Source organism: Cygnus olor, chromosome Z, assembly GCF_009769625.2.
Source record: "Cygnus olor isolate bCygOlo1 chromosome Z, bCygOlo1.pri.v2, whole genome shotgun sequence".
Taxonomy (NCBI): Eukaryota; Metazoa; Chordata; class Aves; order Anseriformes; family Anatidae; genus Cygnus; species Cygnus olor.
Window position 1 is genome coordinate 79,963,212 of NC_049198.1, and position 20,870 is coordinate 79,984,081.

Here is a 20,870-nt window from a genome sequence, read left to right on the forward strand (position 1 = left end):
AGAACTAATTTTTTCCTAAAGTTTTAAAAACATAGCAAAAAGCAGAAAACAGAAAACAGGGAGACCAGGATGCAGGTCAAAACCCTGGAGGTCCTTCCATAAAGAGAAAGACAAGTCTGTATCTTTATGGGAAGAATTAACACAAAAAGGAAAATCTGCCCTAAAGAAAAACTGTGTGGTCGACACGGAGTACCAAGAAAGCCAAAAAAATCAGGTTCCATGCACATAGAGGAAAACCCATTGACAGAGGTTAAAGCTGTTCATTTTTTCCTTTGTAAAAGCTAGTAGAAGCTTAAAAAAATCCTCTACTTGGTTTAAATGAATGCCTCTGACTATTCAGACCCTACAAATAGTTTTCGTCTCCTCTCCTCTCCTCAACTTACAAGCAAGTTAAGCAGTTTGTAACATAGTGATGTGATAACAGTGTGCATTTGTAACGTCTTAAATTCAAGTTATGTGTATTATAGAAAATCTAAATTTAAAGTACATCAATTAAAAAAAGTAATGTACACTACCATAATGTACAAAATCAGATTGATTTCCTAGAAGTGCCATGTTAAAGACTTCAGAAAGCTAAAAAAAAAAAAAAAAGGAAAATTTATAATGATATTTCAAAAAAATTTTTAAATTCTGTTTTTTTCTCAACTCTCATAAATGTAATACAAATACTTCCCAAAGATGAAGGATCTCAAATAGGGAACTTTCTTTATTATCTAAAAGCATTAAGCACCTGTCTCTCAACATTTTTTAGATGGGCAAATGACATCTCATTTAATATTGGTCACTCCACACCCCTGAGGAAACTGTTTTTTGGAGAGATTTGCTTGCAAATAAAATGTTTTTAATTTATTTATTTTTTTCTCCTAAAAACAGTTCAGGGATTTGGAATTCTAGAAGAGTCCCACAAGATAAATGAGCAGATTAAAACAAACGCGACTTCAATTAAAAAACAGCACAGTTTATCACACAGTTCTGTGGCTTAACTGGTAGACTTCTGTCTGTAGATTACAAGCATAGCAATGCGTATTACACATTATACATGTATTACAAATTTAGGCAAAAGTATGACTTGAGCTGAGATAAATGTAAAAAAATGTAATATTTAAATTCATGCATTTGTTATTTGCTAAATCTTCTGATATTCCCCTTTTCAAAAATGGCGACTACTGAATTAAGCGTTACCAAATGAACATAACAAAGGAAAACACAGGTGAATAATTCAGGTGAACAGCTCTGAAGAATTGCCAGCTATCGTGACATGCCATTCATTCTGGATTATCAAAGCTCACATTTGCGTCAAACTGAAAAGAAGTTTGGGACAGTTTTTTCCTAAACTGATTTTACAAACTCTCCTCCAATACGTTCAGCACATGAGGAGTTAGCTGGCAGGGTGCAAAACAGCCAGACCCTTTGCCAATCTCACAACTGTAGAAGAAGTTTGAGCAACTTATGTATGTATTTTGGGAAACGTTACACAAACCATACGAGAAGCAAAATATGCACCACCACACCACCAACTATCTTTGCTTCACAGATTTCAGAAAGGAAACACAGATTACATACCCTCCTGTATCACAGAAGCAAACTTTGTGAAAACCCAAATCAGAGCCCAAGAATTATAAACCCTGCTCCTTTTTTTTTTTTTTTTTTAAGGTTAAAAATACCATGCAAATATTTTCAAGTGAGCAGTACATAAAACACAGTTTATCAATAACCTCCTATGACCTTGTCCATCAGTATGCTAGAAAAGTAAATCATTTTATGAAGTGAAATTACCCTTTATAGCTATTTCATTTGTTCTCATTTTAACACCTATACATGAAAATATATTTAAAAAAAAAAATCTACCAATGCAGATGAAGACTTTCAGATTTAAAACTATTTAAACTTTCATATATAAAACTATTTCTAATTACAAAGATAATAATAAGGCTCAACTCAACTGAAAAGCAGCATAACAGCATTCAGTAAGAGCAGCCAGAAAACTGCTGTGAAATTATGAACGTTTTCTTTATGTTTTTGAAAACACATACTGGAAAAAGGTAAGACTGAATGTACTCTGCTACAGTGAATCTCCCAGCCTTTCCCTAGAGGAAAAGAACATACACTGACCCTTTTTCTCACTCACATAACTCCTAGGAGTAGAAAAGTCAGATACCGAATTTGCCTGGAGATGCATCTAAAGAGCTGTATAAAGTGAAGACTGATTCCTCTGCTCTTGGAAAACCTGGCTGTTGTTCTTTGCTATACGTGCATGTCCTGTGGTCAGAGAAATTTATCTTTGAGAAGCGCCACTCTGAACATTTTTTTCACACAAGCATTGTAAACGGCAATAATAATAAGTAATAGGAAAATGAGTTACCCTCTGACATGAGCTCTATTTAAACATTAACACGTAAGTGTTAAAAGAAATTGTTTATGCATGAGATATTAAAGCTATCAGAAAAAGAGTTAGAACACCTTTACTCGTCATTATCAGAAGTTACTAGATGACTTCCAAGACAAGCTAAAATGCTACAACAAACTTGAATGATGTAATAATTACATTAAAAGCTCAGCTGTTTCATGATTTTGATTTGACAGAATACAAACAATTTCATTAAAACACAATTAAGAAGATGATAAATCTTGTGTCACAAGTCCTGCATGGCATGTCTGGTAAAACATCAAAGTTCTTGTAATAAAAATGCCAGAAGACCACATGCTAAAATTTACCTTACTTGATCTTTTCCAACTCTTCCTCATTAGCATTGTCTGAAAATAAAATAGAGCATTTTAATTACCTTTTCTCTGAAATACAGAAAAGGAGGCCAGCTGTCTCTCCGAAGGGACAATCCACATTTAACCACCATTACCACTGAAGCAGCAACACATACACTCACTCCAGCGACAACTACACAAAACTAAAATAAATCCAGACATCTAGCAGCAGTGTTCACACCCAGGTATACTTCTCTGGGTGGTATGAATTTCTTATTTCTGGAGACAATGCATTATGTTAAAAAGATTTTTATATATATTTTTTTTTCCTTTTTTTTTTTTTTTAAGAAAAAAAAAGAAGAGAAAAAAGAATTGGATAAGGAAAAAAAAGTAATTTGCCATTACTTATACTGAATTCAATTTTTCCTGATCCTTGAATGATTGTTTTATAAATATTAATGTACTCCAATTCTTCAGAACACTACTGTTTAGCTCACAGGCATAGCCACATAAAGATAAACCCTATGCCCTATGTAAGGATTCTTGGACAACATGCATCTATTACAAAAATTTTAAGATTATCATTACTATTTAGCTTCACAGCAGTAAAAATAGCTCTATTTTTTGATAATCACACACATGGGCTAAAATTAAGTATATGGTCAAGAAAAAAGTGCATACCTTCAATCTAAAAAACCCAACAAAACAACAAATCACAGGAGCTGTGTCCTGCTACTTAAGTGATCTGTAAAACCTTGGTACTGCTCTAGCATGCTGGAGGATAGTGTCGAGAGAAACAGATTCCTAATTGTAACTAAAACAGGTCAAGATGGATAATTTATCTGTGGACAAATTATCTGTGAACACAACTATTGCTTAAAGCAGTTCTCTGGAAATACAGAGAAATTAGTTTGTGCAATTTAACAACATTTTCCAGCTTGTGCTTATACTGGGCAAGAATAAATTGAAGGCCATTAATTTCTCTTTAAACTTTCTTTAGATCATGGAAAAACAAGTACAATGCTTATTTTTTAATTAACTATTGCAAAAATGCTTTGTTCTTCAGACTGAAATAAATTTTGAAATGCGAGTGTTTTACTCAGTACGAAATAAGTATTAAATGGGGGGGTGGGGGGGGTGGGGGGGAACAAAGAAAAAAAAAACACCAGGAAGAAATACGTGTTTTCCCTACTTGTAAAATATTCAGAATTTGGTTCCAATAGATGCAGTTTGTTGGGAGGAGAAAAAAGACGGTGAGGAAAATTGTTAAGTTGCTATGGTCAGAAAGCTTAACAGCTCTGCCATTAAGTTAATGGTACCGTAGCCTTGTTAAATATACATAGATATTAAATTTTTTACAAAGCTGGAGAAAGCCACTTCACTCATTCTTATGGGCAGAATGAGAGGCACGTGGGGAGCAAGCAGCTCAAGGCCCACCGCGTTTCTTGTATAACCACAATCCTGCATCCTGTCCGACCTACCTTTGCACCTCCCTTCCTCGCAGCTGCTTCATCCCACACATCTGCACACACTCAGCTGTGGACCAGGCTGTGAGCAGGGAGGATGATTCAGCCCAGTTATGTGAATCAGACACCTATGTAGTATCATTTCAGCTTTGATGAGTTAGGTATGTGCAGCAGCTAAAGAAACGTGACTTACTTGCTGAGTGCACTGGCAACATCACCAGCTCCAGCAGGTTAAGCTGAATCAATCAAAACCACCCTTAGAAGCCAATAAAACAAATATATAGCATGAGGCAGGTTGTGGTGGATGGTCTACTCTATGTGGAACTATGTGATACAAAAATACTCCATGCCTGACTCCCCTTCTGTCATTCTTTCTTCTATTATATATCATTATCCCTTTGGCAAAGTTAAAAAGACAAAAACAAGCTTACACTGTAAGATTGACAGTTTTACACTGTAAGATTTAAGATAGTGAGCAAATTGACAGCATATTGTCAGTATTTTTATTGACAAAAAAGCAAAAAAGTCAAAAGCAAAAAAAAAAACAAACATCATTTGGGATTAATTGTTTAAGGAAAGAAAGATGCTGTAATTTAATTCTCACCAAAGAGCAATATCCACGTAACACTCATATGCTTCCTTTTTTTTCCATTCTCTATGTTACTCAAGCCATTGGCAGCTGCCAAACAGTAGTGCTCAAGCTCTGCTGGCCCCAAGTCCCCAACTTTCTGATTCCCTGTAGCCGAGAGTTGTTTTTAAGCCCTAGGCTGGAAGCGACTGATCGAGAGAATACACAGGAGATGTGCAGCTCCAAGGAACTCACAGACACTGTGCAAGTTCTCCAGTGACAAAACCTGTGCACTGCACTCTGCTAGAGAAAAAGCAAAAACAGTCACATGCACCACGGCACCAATGGTTACAACACCAAGCATAGAATTTGCAGACATCTCATACACATTTTTGATTGGCATGCATGCAATATAAATGACATACAGGCATGCATAATGTACAGGTATTTAAAGGTAAATACTGTCAGAATTAAAGAAACAAAACAAGCTTTATTCAAGCATGTTGAAGAGAAAATCCACTTCTTTGTTAGTTCTGACTTTTTAAAATTACATTCTTCAAAAGGAGAAATTAAGGAAAAGGTAGAAGAGACTACATCATAAACATATTTTTACAAGTAGAGATAAAAGTATTTTTTTGTAGAGCTCATAGATTTTAATATGTTTTTGTATACACATAGTTTTTGTGTACTTTTTAATTTTAAGTCTTCTTTGTTTATACTAGTTAACTAAACTGTTCTATCAAAGCAAAGTAATTCAAACAGCAATATTAATGTAAAGGACAAGTACTGTTAATAGCACAAAGCAAATGCAAACGAATTATTGGAACTAGTGCAACTCAATTGTGTTAGTATTCATGAATACTAAAAACATTCTTACTTCTGTGGTGTATAAGAATAATTCATTCATCAATTTTGATTCACAATTTATGAATGTTCAAAAGTCAGAACAAATCTGACTTTTCCTTTCAACAATGCTCAGAAGAATAGACCTCTATTCCGGTACATAATTTGAATGGCATTATATTATGAGATTAGTACTTGCAAAGTTACAATTTTTATGCTGTCAGAAAAAGCACTAGGACACCGAAGGCAAAGATCCATATAAGATTTGCTAGAAATGTTAATTTGTTCAGTTGCCCATACTCATAGACAATTGCAGGCTACTTCTGCATGTTTTTCCTGAGAAAACAGACTACAAAAATCAAACGTGTTCTGATTTATGAATATAGTATACGGAGCCTGTTTTAAATTGAAACCATGTCTAATATTATTCTGCTGGAAGCACACAAACTGTAAACTCCTTAAGCATTGCTTATGACAGTATAACAAGATTTGGTGATAAATTTTCAGCTCTTCCAGTTATTAATATAATTTTACATAGTTATATGCAAATATTAATATTCTTAATAGTTATCTGAATATAAAGATGAGATTTGTTTTGATCTTAGGAAATCGGACCTTTTAGCTATAAATTAGAAAGAAAATCTTATCTATAAGCACACTGAAAATTTGCATTTTGTCAGAATTTCTTCCAGAAAGAAGGAAGAAAATGCTCATCTGTGTACCATACCAAATCTCTCACATCTCTTTGCACATCTCAAGGCTTCATAAAGGATAGTTCCATCCAAAACATGATCAACTATTACTATTTCATAGTACCTGCTTCTTTTTAAAATGATTTGCAATAATAGCTCCCCCTCATAGGTAGGAAACAATACACAATAAGGCCCCCAATTTTCTGCCACTAGTGCACTGAAATTCCAACTGGAGTATCTTATCAACCAGCACAGGTGCTAACAGTATCAGTAGTTCTTACTCACTATGACAGGACACTTCTTGTAATATGTACCTACACTATTTTGGTATGCCAATAAAATGGTTTGCTATTAAGAGTTGTCCTCTATCTAGATACAAAAAACATATTGTCAGAAGACTCAACCTTATCTACACATCAATGCCAGACCTCCAAAGCACTCTCAGTAGCTCCAATTCAGGTAGCTAAATGATCTGCTTGGAAAGTCTAATCTGCAGCAAAAATTTTCAGACAATACGTCACAAACAGCAAGTATTGTTCAGAGGACTGATGTTTGAAGTACGAGTACAGAGCTGCCAAAATATAAGGTCAGACACAATGCTACTTCTATGCTATAGCAATGTAGGATAGCTGATACATCTTCCGTTGAAGCTATTCTTTTTCTTTCCCCAAAAATGATCCTAAGGCACACATAATTTAAGAACATGGGACTTTAAGTACATGAAATACATGTAAATGCTACCCGTTAATTTCAGAATTCTTCAGCTTTGTAATTTAACCATTTTATACCACTTATATAACTTTAAACTGTTCATACATTTTGTCATCAATTGAACAAATAAAGCTTAGCAGAAGAAAATATACTTTTGAAACGTAGGTTATATAGGAACATCAAACCAAAAACATTTAAGAAAATTTGGAAGGACTTAGGAAAAAGTGGTTATGATGTGAAGACACACTTTCTCTGCAGCAATCGTTAAAACATATTTAAGGATCCTGACATGTTTCTATCTATAAGTTTCAACAGGTACTATTTGAATTATTACCTATATAGAGATAACCAAATAGAAGGGAAGCAGTAATCATTCAAATGGAACACTATATAGGTTGGGATTGTAGGACTTTCCTTAATTACTATTTTATGTTAGTGCCATATTTCTATAGCAGACAAGAATTAGCTTTGATCATCTAGCACAGCATTTGAAAATTTATTGCTCCCAACAAAGTTAAACTCAATAAAACTTATAAATAAATAAATAAATAAATAAACAAATAAAAATTATCCTCATTATTATACAGGACCTTTTAAAAACAGTCAAGGATGACAATTCAATTTGAGTGATACATTTTGTAATATATTTACTCCTTAGATAGTAAATAAAATCTAATTAACAAATATACAAGTACATGTGGTAACTGCATAAAAGGTAATTGTGGCCTGACCTATTAAACCTATACTACATTTGTATACATCAATTCAGTATTAAGCTTATTGGTCATCTTTCCTTCGCTGTGACATAAGTTCTCTAATTTTACTGTAACTTTGTTAGGACTGCTGTGAGCTCCATATCTTGGCAAGACTGATTTCTAATAATAAATAGAAAACTCGAGATTAAGAATCAGGGCGTTGTCAATCTTGGGCATTTTTAGAATAAAGTGCCAAAAAATAACAGCTTGAACAAAAACAACAACAACAACAACAAAGATCAGTTCAGATAAAGTAAAACCATTAACTTACTAAATAGAAAGGTAACAATGAAATGTATAACAGCACAAAACCAGTTTTTCCTCTTATTACCATCAGTCAGTTGGATATGTGAAAAATTGCTGTCTAGCAAGTCTATGGCACATTCAGTTCCTAAATTCACTGAACAAATGCCCATATGAAAGACATGTCACACTGTAGTGTCTTAATTTCACTGTTTCAAACGTGATTTTCATGAGCTCTCTTTGTGTAAAAATAATATTCTTCCTTAAGACTGAAAGACACAGCAGATATCCTATCTGTATGGTGAAAAAATCAAACAAACTTCTACTGTCCATGTAATGGTTTCACACACCAAAGCACATTTATTCTGTGCTTCACGATTTAAGATTACAGCATGATAATACCAAAATCACTTGGAATGACAGGGCTATTGTCACCTGACTCAGAAATGCTGTTTTTACTCAAAGACATAAAAACAATGATGTAATCAAGTATGTTTTCAAGTCAAATGATGAACACTTTTGTGTTGAAAATTTGCAAGGAACTGTTCTGAGTTGCCTGCACAAAGGTATAGCTTAAAGAAAGAACAATATAATTAAAAATAAATAAATTTAAATATAGTTTAAATAAACTCCCTGTACATTATTACTACTTTCCATTATTCTTGGTAATTTCTGACAGAATGTCATAAAGAAAATCAAGAGATGAGAAGCTTGTTTTCAAAACTCTCACCTTTGTTGTACCAATTACCAAATACATAGTTCCAATTACTGAGTTACTAGGTTATTTAATTAGCACTAGGGGAAAAGTTGGAAAAAGAAGAGTATCACAACACACCAATATTTGTCAGGTATGTAACAGGATTATCTGTCACATCAGTGTCCTGTAGCATCACAGAAATGTATATGCTTTTACAAAAACTATAAAGTTGATCATATCCCTGTTTGCAGTACAGACACAGAATATGAATGAAAAATTTCATCAGATTAACACTTCTTTTCCCGTCTCTGAAGTGAAAGGAATTCAGATTATTTTACAACCTCTGTAGAAGATTTCATCTCTTGTATTACTACTGTAAATGTACTATCACTATTTAAGTCAAAAACCAACAGATGAAAAATTAAAAACAAAACACATCCAAACTGCAGACAGAATTTGTCACAACAGGATCTAAATACAAAACTAGAAAGCATATTCACTAACTAAACAACTTAGAAAACTAAGATTGATGAAGGAATTACAATAGACACAGAAAACCAGAAAAAAAAATCAATTTAAATCTATTAATAAAATTGAAAAATATCAGGTAATAATTCATCACTAAAAGCCCAAAAGTAGAAATACTACTTTTCCTCGAGTTTCTTTCTTTTCAGTGTGGATTAGTATTCAAATATTCTTATCTGGAGATGGCAGCACTGGGTCCAAAATTCTTCACCAATGGTTCATTGATATTCTTCTATATTAACCACCACTGTACACCTGCAACTTACTTTATTTGAAACTGCAGACTGTTTATGTTCTGTCTGAATCACTCACTACCATCTCAGGGAGAATCCAACCCAGATGAAGTATGCTCAACTATACCTGAAACACTGCTCAGCATTGTTCTAAGACCTGGAAATATCAAATTAATCTCACGATATATCGTTTATTCTTGTGCTTTAAGTCATCTAACCATAGAGGAGTCATAAGAGTGATGACACTTATAAAAATATTTGCAATTACCGCTTCTCGCTGTTCTTCTCTAGGAGCCAACAGAACTGATAACAATATACTTCCCAGATCATGGTCTGGGTAATGAGGATCCTTCAGACTCAAAGTAACATCTGTTTGCCTACAAGAGAAAAACGTGTATTTGTTTTGATTGCAGGTTTTCAGATAATTACATTTCTGAACCATTACAATTAAAGAAATCTGCATTTATATGAAACTACTTGAAAACGATGTCACAAATTTAGCTTATTTATATCTTTAAGTACTGCAGTCTCATAAATAAATACTAAGTGCTGTTTCTCCACGTTAAGTACTTACACATGCTCAAGTAATTAAATCAACCAAAACGGTAATGGATTCAAAAATAAATAAAAAAAAATAAAGAAGAAAAATAAACATAAGCAGTAGGTGGTAATACTGTGGACAGAAATAAAATAAGAACAAGAGTAAAGTGGTTATAAAACTTATCTCTCTATAGATGCTGTAACAAATTTTCTGCAAGATCAGTTAATACGTTATTAATGTTAATGTTACAGTAATTCCCTAAAACTGTTTTCCTTCTGCCAGTTTTATGTGATGTAGGTTTACATTATTACTTTTCAGCATAAGGTTCTTTTTACAATTCCACAAACATGAAATTGACAAACCTACAGAATTACTCCATAGGCTTGTTTGTGCCATACCTGTTTAATTCTAATGAAGTGAGATCCAAAAATGCTGATCCAATGAAGTCATCTTGAAGTCCAAAGTCATAGTCGAACACCTACGATGCACAGGGGATAAAAGCATTTTCCAGCATTAGAAATCTTATTTTTTTGAAATTTTGCTGCGTCATGTTCTTTAAAATCCTTTTCCAGAGTTAAGCCACGTGTTCCTCACATGTTAAATCACAAATAATTGAAAGCATCATGTAACTTTCTGGCCACAAAGTAAATTTTGAAACTCCTTATTTAAAAGTCAGAATGCATAATGTACAGACACAGACGTGTACAGCTAATAGACTGCATATGAAAACAACACCTGTTGCACAAAGAGAAAAGCATTTTTATAAACATAAGCACAAAGAGAGGAAGACCAAAAGAAAAACTAAATCAAGGAGAATCACTGATTTGTTAGACATGAATTAACACCCGTATGAACTTTATGAAGTTTAGAAAGAAAGGTGTGGTATGATTGTGTAAAGTGGGTTATTAACAGCACTTGCAACAGTATTAGGAATGAAAAAACAGTATTAGTCTGGCTTTTGAAGATTTTATAAGCTTTTAAGTTTTAGAAATATTATAATCTAAGTTGATGACTTAATAGGAATGTGTAAGAAAATAGTGACGCTTAGTACTACTGTGAGAATGCTGCCTACTAGCTCTCTATCTCAAAGAGAAAGTACTTGGAGAAATTTACTGAAATCCAGACAAGAATCTCTGGCTATTACATTGAGTTGCATCATGATTTGAGATGTATTACACTTTCTCAAGTCAGAAGGAAGAATAACAAACCATTCAGGGATGGCTTTGGGAAGGAAAAAACAAAAAGATGTATAGCAACAAAGAAAAGTTATGACATAAAACTACAGAAATCAAAAGCTGGAAAATGTCAATTTTCAAAATCAAATTTTCTTGGTAAGTTACATTTTCTTGTTAAATATTGTCTTGAGAATTTCTGAGGACCAGAACATACCTTCAGCTCTAAGTAAGAATGATACTCATCAATAGCTAGTAATGATAACATTTAACTGAGAAGTGAGAGGCCTGGACTCAAGGCATTTGATTTTGATATAAATACTTCAACTATTGCATTACAGAAACTCTTTTTCCAGCAGTTAAAGCTACTCATCATCCACAAATAAATAGTTTAGTGGCTACAGCACTGCTGTGGGACACAAAGGATTGAATATACATTTTTGTATATAAATCCACTATAGCCACTGATCTACCTGAGCAGGTACTGCCATATTTTTTCTGTCTCATTTTCATTCTAGCATGAAAGGAAAATGAATGATAAAATCTCTGTTATTCTTGCAGAATAGATTTGCTTTCTCACCCTACAAATTACAAAGATGAAAATGTCCAATGGACCTTTACGGTTGAGTTAGTATAATTTAGCCATGTCTTAAAATATCTCAATGAGCTATAAAAACTGCAATATTTAGACAATGTTTTCATAGTACTTACATGGATAGATAGGTATTATACCTGTTAACACCTACTTTCTAGAAAAGAAAAAAAAAAAAAGCATACTGCTGTTCCCTTGTCACTTTACTGCAGGGTTGCTATTTGGCATAAACAAATCAAAATAGGTAGTTATGTGGTAAGCATCCCCCTTTGAATCTGTTTCTCTGTTTTAGAGTACTGGGCATGTATTCATTCCTTACAAATCGCTAAGAGTAATAAGAGCAGGAAAGTGCCAATTAAGAATTATAATTATTTGAGCAGAACACATAAAACTTACAATACAGAGCCATACTCAAAGACTGCTTAACTGACATTTATCTACTAAAAAATTCTATAATTTTGTATGTCCGTTACAGTTTTTGTCAGCTATTTCAGATTAAAACTGATACTGAGTATTCTGACAAATTACATTATAGGTATGACTTAATTTTCTAACCTTTCTCAAAGTATCCTATGTATGTTCTAATTAGAACCCTAAAACTACATTTCCTGTAACATTTTTAGAACTTAATTTCTATCTACATTGTTTTACAAAATGAAGAATCCCATTTGGAAACAGATCATTGTAAACAATTCGGGCCAGAAAAGTGCTTTTCCATTCCATGGAATGCATACACAGATGGATGTTTCCTTTCTAATAAGGATAACTAAGAAATATTAATGGCACTGCTGCAATTAACTCTGAGCATTGCTGGCCTCACTTTGATTTAAACTCAAGCTATCTGATATTTTGGCACAGATGATGCCTCTGTCATGACAAAATCATCCTCACCTGTGATATACTGAGTCGAGTTATAATGTAAAGAGAAAAAAAAAAAGCACACAAAGCATTACAAAACATATAAGCAAACCCATTGTGTTCAGGCATGAACAAGAAAAAAATGAGAGAATTAGGCACATATGTTGATTAATTCTGAAGTTCATGTCAGGAAAGAATTGCTTTTAATGGGATAGATTATGCTTCATGTTAGAATTATACAATGTTTCTACACATAAATGGCATGCCATCAATATACAGTGCAGTTTTCTTTCTGTGACCTTCTCTTAAGGATGCTGTAAGAAGCATGAAATAATTACAGCCTGAAATAAACTAAAATGCCTCTACCGAACTTTAAAAGGGAAGTTCTCATGTTATTATTACGTGTATTTAATTTAAGTAATTTCACCCCAAAATATTTTTTTTTAAATAATGCAGTACTTCACAATAACTTTTACAGCAATTATAATCTGTACTTTCCTTCAATAACTCTTTGGTTGTAATTTGTCAGACATAAATACCTTTACATATATAGGTTCTCTTGGATTATCTATAAGAATGGAAGTTTTTTCTTCCCATACAGGATTGAGGTTCTTGTGTATTGTTTTACTTCTAAATACTTCTTTTCCTCCAAGTTTGAACTTGACGTATGGATCACTGGTTCCTGTTAACAAAATACATATTGTTAATTATGTCCTTTCAATACAATACAGATAAAAATGTAATTTTTTACTGATAGTCAAATTAAAAACATCAGCTGAGGAAAGAATTAATTTTTATTATCACCATCTATTTTACACAGTGTCATTACTCAGCTAATTTTCTGTGCTGATATTGAATGGGTACTTGCATCACTTTCTGTTGTTTGCAATCCAAACTCAATACTGGCTTTTCCGCTGTAGTCTTTAGTTAACAAAATAATGAACTCATTAGGACTAGGATCTTATGTTAATGTAATCAGAAAAAATAGATTATAATATTAATTTTTGTAATACATTAATCTAATTACACTAAGTCTCCGAAAACGCATGGGCAGATGTTAAGAATGAATCCTGTCTCCACGGACATCACCGGTGTAATTCTTCATTGACTTTATTGTGTCCAGGATTCCCTCTTCCATGAAGACTTCCTACACCAGTCAAGGTGAGCAAACTAACCCTAAATTCAAGCCACAGAGTTCATGTGCTTCCTGCAGCGACCATGTAAGAGCAGGCAAGCACAGGCTTAAGCTCCCTGATATGAGTAACAGTTGACTGACCAGACCTGTAACCCCATAAAGAACTGAAATAGAAATGTTAAAAATGCCGTGAATGGGCCATGGATGGGGCATGGGTGTAAAAGCATCAAAAAAACGAGTGGCAGAAGGAGGGCTACAAGAACAGGACGTGCTGAGGCCACAGAGGTTAGCAGTCCATCCAACATCTGCGTCTTCTCCTCAGGACACCCAGACAGGGAGACAACAGACAGTAACTAAACACCTGGTGACACACACAGACTGTTAGATCACCGCCAGCTGCCAGAAGGTACCAAATGGCATGTGCAAAACCCACACACAGTGGTCACACCACTGCTGGGAGCCTGGGAGCTATGAGGACATGCCAGCTGGCATCCCCTTCCCTCCTGGTCACAGGACAAGGCCTTGCACAACCCATGGCCTTTGTGAGCACATGGGTGTGAGTGTGAACGCAAACAACTGAAACCAGCTTTGTCTTGAAACGAATTTGCTTTCTCCTGACACCAGGTCTCATGCCTATTTGCTAAATTATTATGCTGTCATGTTATTTCCAACAATCTGACTCTGCTCACCATGCCTCAACCAGAAACCTGCGCGTGGCAAAGGGGGCGAATGGGGTAGGAACAGGAACATGGCGAGCCACAAGGCCTCAGCCACTTGCATCCAGCAAATGTCACTTGCATCCAGACCAGACAGCAGAGGTTCTGGGAACTGCTCCGTGTGAGATACAAAGGTGGCTCACAGCTGGGTGGGCTCCTGCTTCAAGATAACCACACAGCTACGAGACACACAGCTTGTGCCAGCCCCAGTCCTCATGAAACCACAGCCCTCCATGGCAGGCCAAAGGAAGGCTGCCAGTCGTTTACTGTGCATTTTGATTGGAAAAGACATAGTTAAGACTTTAAAGGAAAGGAAAAGGTTTGATAGAAAATTCAAACTAATTACTTTCCCTAAAATGCCAATTGGTAACATTTCACTTTTATGGACATGAAATTCATCTCAGTGAAAAATTTCGGATGGCATTCATCTTTCTACTTCTCTGCCAGCTGTTTGTCAGCCCTAACAATATTTGAGTCTAATGGATTCAAGGTTATTTCAAAATCAACAATACATCTAAGATGAACAAAATTACATCTTCATGGGCTAAAACAGGGAACAGTCTTTCTTCACACCATTAATGGGTTTCATATTCCAGACATTTGTGTTTACATCCGTAAGGAAACGCAGTGATTGTCTTTTATTAAAACTGCAATGTGCTCTTCTGAGTCTGGCACGACTACAGCTCTTTGCACTGTTTCATGCAGCCACAAGATGTCAGTACTCTTTAGCTAAAATTATATATCCCTTTCAAAAATCTAGCTGTGGAAACTGGGATCTCGCATGTAAGAGGGCTGCCGTCATTCGCTTTTATCATTACTGGGACAGTCTCTCAGTGGCATAAAAAGTTTACTCTAGCACAAATCACTTTTTCCTTAGTTATGTAAGTAGTGGTGACAATTTATTTGTAAGGCAAAGATCATGTATTTGAATTCATACTGTGGAATCCTTTGAATATGGACACCAACAAATCAGCAAGAGGAATGTGAGCCATATATCTCCCACAAGCCGTAATTCTCCCTGTGATTTTCCTCACTGCTGCCTTGAGCTCCAGATTAGCTGGTCTTTAACCAATTCTTTTTATTCTGCAAATTTCACAAAATTTTTATATTAATTTCAAACATCAAGAGAGTGTTGTGAGATAAATAGCTCATGAATATTTCAGGACACAGATGTCAAACAATTTAATTGTAATTCATTTTTATGCAACAAATTTAGTAGTGAAGCATATCAAATGTTACTTCCATTTACAATGTATTGCAAAATCTCAGGCTTTGTAACATTGTGAAATGGATGCTTGAACCTTGCTTTGACACATATCCACTTTAAAGCCAAGAGCTCACTAGAACCAATTAGATAGAAGTTCTGTGCCCTTCACAGACCTTTCACGTTCCTTGAAGAAAGACCATCAGACTTTTTAAAGTTTGCATATAAAGAAAGACAAAATTAAAAACAAATAAAAAATACCGCATCAGTCATGCAATCCTTCACTAATGCCCTGCAGAGCTGAGGAAAACCCTAGGCGTAGTGTTTGAACAGCACACACTGAGCCCAAGTGTCAAGCCAGTATTCTTTTTTAAACACCCCACCGCCAAGGAAACAAAAGGTTTTTCTGGAATGTACCTGGAATTTTGTGCTGAGCAAGAAGGCACAGCAGAAGCCAAAACTCCATTCCCTCTAAAAAGTTCTGCTGAACAGGATCAAATGACCTCTTGCACAGCTCTGTGTCACAGGGTCCCAATTTTAGTATGCATTATAACAATAAAAATAATATTTTTTTCAGATACATAGCAATTATAGATCCCTATTAACATATAATATTAATATTTCATTATTAATATAATTATATTGTATTAATATTATATTAATACTGCATTATTAATTGTACAATATTAATCATATGCTAATAGGATTTTAAACATATAATAAAATTATAATGTGTGTTTTAATTAACAACCTCAGTTCAATTTACATACGTATAACTTTGCCGTTTTATTAAAATCATTTTACTTTTGATCTTAACTTCACACAAACCCAGTAAAAATCTACAAGCCTTCGGAATGGACCTCAAAAAAAAATGATACCCAGTCATGGATTCCTGTTACTCAAATCCCAGATTTTTAATCGTTTTCCTTGTTATCAAACCATTCAAATGAACCTGATACACCAAGGCCTGATAGCCCAAATGTTTATTCTACCTGTAGCAGCTAACACCAAAACAATGTACCTTCACTCATGAGCTTAAAATCTTACAAAAAAGCCAAACTGTGCAACTATAGAATCTATGATTCTATGATACCGATATTTTGCTGAAGCTGCACCATTGCCTGTATAAAGGCAATAAGGGTTCTCCACATAGGGTGCCAGCCTCTCTTTGCTAAGGAGGCTTAGCCAAACAGATACTTAAAGATGTTGCTGAATTTCAGTGGAGAAACTTGCCACCACCACAGTGGTTGTTCCTTGATCCTGTGGAAGAAGGCTCCTCTGGCCCTGCAGGACCCACACACTAACACGTACGGATGCGCTGACTGTCCTTAATCCAACACTTCTCTCTATGTAGACATCACCCAAGATGAGTTTAGCTTTGCAGGTTTAGGGCTTAGATTAGATCTTGGACACACAGAAAGATAAAAACATTTCGCAGGAGAAAGTGTTTTCAAAGTGTTTGTTCAGAAGTATACTAAACTGCTTTCCAGAAGGAACCATAGGAGAGTAATTAGAAAGAAAACACCTCATAGGCAAATTTCACCACAATAATAATCAACGTTATATCTCACAGAAAGGAAACATTCTCAATAAATTCTATACATAAACGTAATTGGTTTCTGAGGCTTTGTAACAGGCCTTTCAACATATTTGGCCTTTTGTTGACCAGATTCTTTTCCTTAATTAAATCTTATTTAATATAATGGGATAAACGCTAACCTAAGAAAATTCAGCAATGAACAGAGGGGTAAATGTAACCATGAGACCAAGTAATGAGCTTAAGACTGCTCCCCCTTAACTGGTGCTAATGAGACAGAAGGATGAGGCAAAGGTCTCCATATTTACCTACGGTATTTCTGTACTTGACTCAAGGAGAGCAGAAGTCAAACAGCTTCTCCAAAAAACCTCAGCTGAAGATTAATCTAGAGCATATGGGAACCAGACGTTGAAAGTCTAAAGTCAGATTTTAAAACCTTGTACTGAAAACAGAAAACGTAGGCAAAAAGTGTTCATGCTTGTACATAAATATATTATAATGCAGATGAACAATACTGAAAAACAGCACTTTTAGCTGCTGTTTCATCTACGGATATTTTTATACTTCATATATCAAGAAGAAAAAAAAAATGCATTTTAGACAAATGGTGAGCTACCAAGTAAATTTATCACACAAGGGAATTAACTGATTTAATTAAAGCTATTTAACTACAACAGGCATTCATTTCTCCACCACTGCATTTCACTCGCAGTCCAGAATAACTTTCAGAACAGAACAGAAAGCCATTTGCAAGCCCGCTCCTGAAAGAGAAGAGTGCCTCTGCCCATCAAAAGCTTCTGCACAGTTCAGATTCTCATCACTGCAATTTAAAATCTGATTTCAAATTATTGCTTTTGGACAATATTAAAAAAGTTAACTTTCTCCTGTTAAATACTTGTTTTTTAAACTGTCAAGAAAGCAAAGCAGAACAAATCTGAAAAACAATCTTACTCTCCTCTCTCCTTTAGTCATAGGAGAAAAAGCAAATAACACAATTCATTAAGTTCTTCCCAGCAGGCAGTTAATCACTGCTGCAAAATAAGCCACATGGACAGAAATTTTTGTCACAATTTTTCACAGCAGTGTGTTTTGCTATTTTATTTTATTTTTTCCCAGCCTACAGAGCTACTAAGCTACTAAGGTAATGTAAGCGGTAATGTTACAAAAGTTGCATCCCCTCCAGCACCTAATACAAATCAAAAGTCTCCTTTGGATTCATTACACATGTGCGATTGAATGCACACTTAGACCCAGTTCAGCTTAGTGCTTTGAAAAGACGCAAGCTTTAAAGAATATTAATTGGAAATCACATTAATTAAAAAGAGCTTGCTCCTGTACAACACACATGAGGAACATTGAGGGAATGTGCACAAGATGAAAAGCAATAAACTTCCCATAAATATGGGAGAAAATAAATTTTCAACACTGCAAGAAAAAAGGCAATGTGCACATATCTGGAAGCAAAAATAATGAAATAAGGTCAAGGCATATTCTTAATTAATTTATTCTCAGAACTATAATTAAACCACTGTCATGTGTTTCTATTATTATTCAATTTTAATTACAATCTTGGAATCGCTTCATTTTACCTATGGTTTTTAGAGAAAGAAAGCAAATGGCTAAAAGCATGACACTAGAGTTGGTAAATGAGGACAGGGTCCTAATACCTATTGGTATGACCTTCACTGCAACTCCTCCTGAAGGCCAATCCCATCCCTCTTTCAGATGTTTTCATACAGGAACACCTGCACGTCTCATGAGGCAGCTCCTGAAATTCCACAGATTTTCTGCGTGCCATAGAGAATGAGCCAACTGAAATTTCAGTCTGCTTAAATTCATAAGGCTCCATTTCACGGTAGTTCAGACAACTCAGCCTCCACTGCCTATGAGTGAGACCTTACAAAAAAAAAAAAAAAAGTAGAACCCATTGACTGTGTACCATCCCTGGTCATAAATACAAGCTTTTCTTCACTTTCACTGTGAAAGGTTTTGCCTTTTCCTTAACTTCAAGGACTATCACATAAAGGACTTCACTAGATTTTTACCCATAGCTGATCATCAAATAATCATTATGCAAATAAATCCATTTTAGAAAATCCAATCTTATGTCCTGATGTATAAATAATTAACAAAATAATTATTTACACCATGATAACTTCATACCAGTACATAGATGCATAGTAACTTTGACATCACAGTTCCTGAGAAGCTTAATTATTAATACAAGCATTTGGTCCTGATTCATTCCTTGAAGAACTCTTTTTCTTTCTTTCCAACTCCATTCACTTTGTTCCCCTATAATGAAGTTTCTCAGTCTCAAGCCATTTTCTTTTTTACAACCAAGGTAGAAGAAAAACTGGGAGGATGGCTCTCAAGTATGTGTTAATTGAGTATATCAAGCGAAACGTGCATCAGTTTCTAGTATTTTACATATTTCATATTTCCAAATTGTGATATGAAAAGTCTCATAAAAAGAAACATAAAGAATATGTCTGCTCAGGAGTACTGACAGTCCCCTATTCTATTACTAAAACTAGGGAAAATATTTACCACAAGCTATTTTATATTAATTTAACAAACAAAAATAGTAATTCATCTTATTCACTTACACTGTTGCATACACTAAAAAATGCAGCTTTTCCATCAATAATCCTAGTTTCTGTCCTTCTGTCCACCTAACAAAGAATTATCCACCCAATTCACCTAAGGAGGACACTAATTACTTTAAAAAGCACTTATGTAATATTAATATCCTAAGAATGAAGATGCCAATTACAAATTTACAGTGAGCACACAAGTGCTACAGGATTCAGAGATCTTCTACTCAGGAGTCAATAGGGAATACAAAATTTTAATTATTCAGTGCCCATTTAAAAAAAAAAAAAAAAACTTGGTTATAGCAGTCATAGTTTTTTATCTTTCTTTTGAAGACTCATTTCTTCCATGAAAAAGGCAGCTTAACTGCTAGACTTCAGTATTGCCCATGATAATCATCTTTGTTTAATAAATACCCATCTAAACAAGTACTAATTATGCTTGTGAAATAGAAGGAATCATAAAAACAGACTGGCATAGCACAGGATAGACAAAGATCAAGTACTCAAAGGTCAGCCTAATTTCAAGAAAACTTATTTAATCTTAAGCATGGCTGAAGTCAGATTCATTCAAACAGAATTTAAGTATGTTACAGAAATGTGATCCTTACAGCATGAATTATTATTCTAATTACTCAGGGTAAACAGAAGTACATGCCCTGACCAAAGGATATACCACTCCTAAAAGCTTATGACTGAAATTACAATATTCCTGAAATTGTTTAGAGCATGATCATTTATTTGTGACGACAGACATCTTTTGCAAAATCAGTCAGAGGTTTCACCTCTTCTCATACAGACAGAAAAATCTGCTTTGCTTTCTCTAAAGTGTACAGTTCACTGTAGGTCTTACGCATTATAACTTCCAGTTTAACAGAAATAATATATGTATTTTTTATATAGTTGCAATAGACAAATGTGATTTGCCCTTGGCAATGTAACAATACAATCAACAATCTCTTTATTAGTAATTTTTTTCCTATTCCCCAGGGAGGATAGTTACTACACATTAAATAAATGCTGAAATACAATCAGATCTCTGATCAGATCTCAGCTGTAGCTTATTTATTTTTATTTTATGGAAAATA

The 20,870-nt window shown here is 34.5% G+C and overlaps 1 protein-coding gene across 13 annotated transcripts in view; it reads right to left on the reverse strand.

Annotated features, from left to right (window-relative positions):
- MCTP1 (multiple C2 and transmembrane domain containing 1) overlaps positions 1–20,870 on the reverse strand; it is a 240,516-nt gene that overhangs the window by 142,676 nt on the left and 76,970 nt on the right. For 8 of the 13 annotated variants that reach the window (XM_040542064.1, XM_040542060.1, XM_040542061.1 and 5 more), the window contains exons 3-6: positions 13,136–13,278; positions 10,373–10,452; positions 9,702–9,810; positions 2,716–2,754 (exon numbers count right to left, since the gene is read on the reverse strand). In XM_040542064.1, the coding sequence (XP_040397998.1) occupies positions 2,716–2,754; positions 9,702–9,810; positions 10,373–10,452; positions 13,136–13,278 (371 nt within the window). The remainder of the gene's footprint in view (positions 1–2,715; positions 2,755–9,701; positions 9,811–10,372; positions 10,453–13,135; positions 13,279–20,870) is intronic. The other 5 variants (XM_040542063.1, XM_040542062.1, XM_040542066.1 and 2 more) reach the window with 1 other exon arrangement.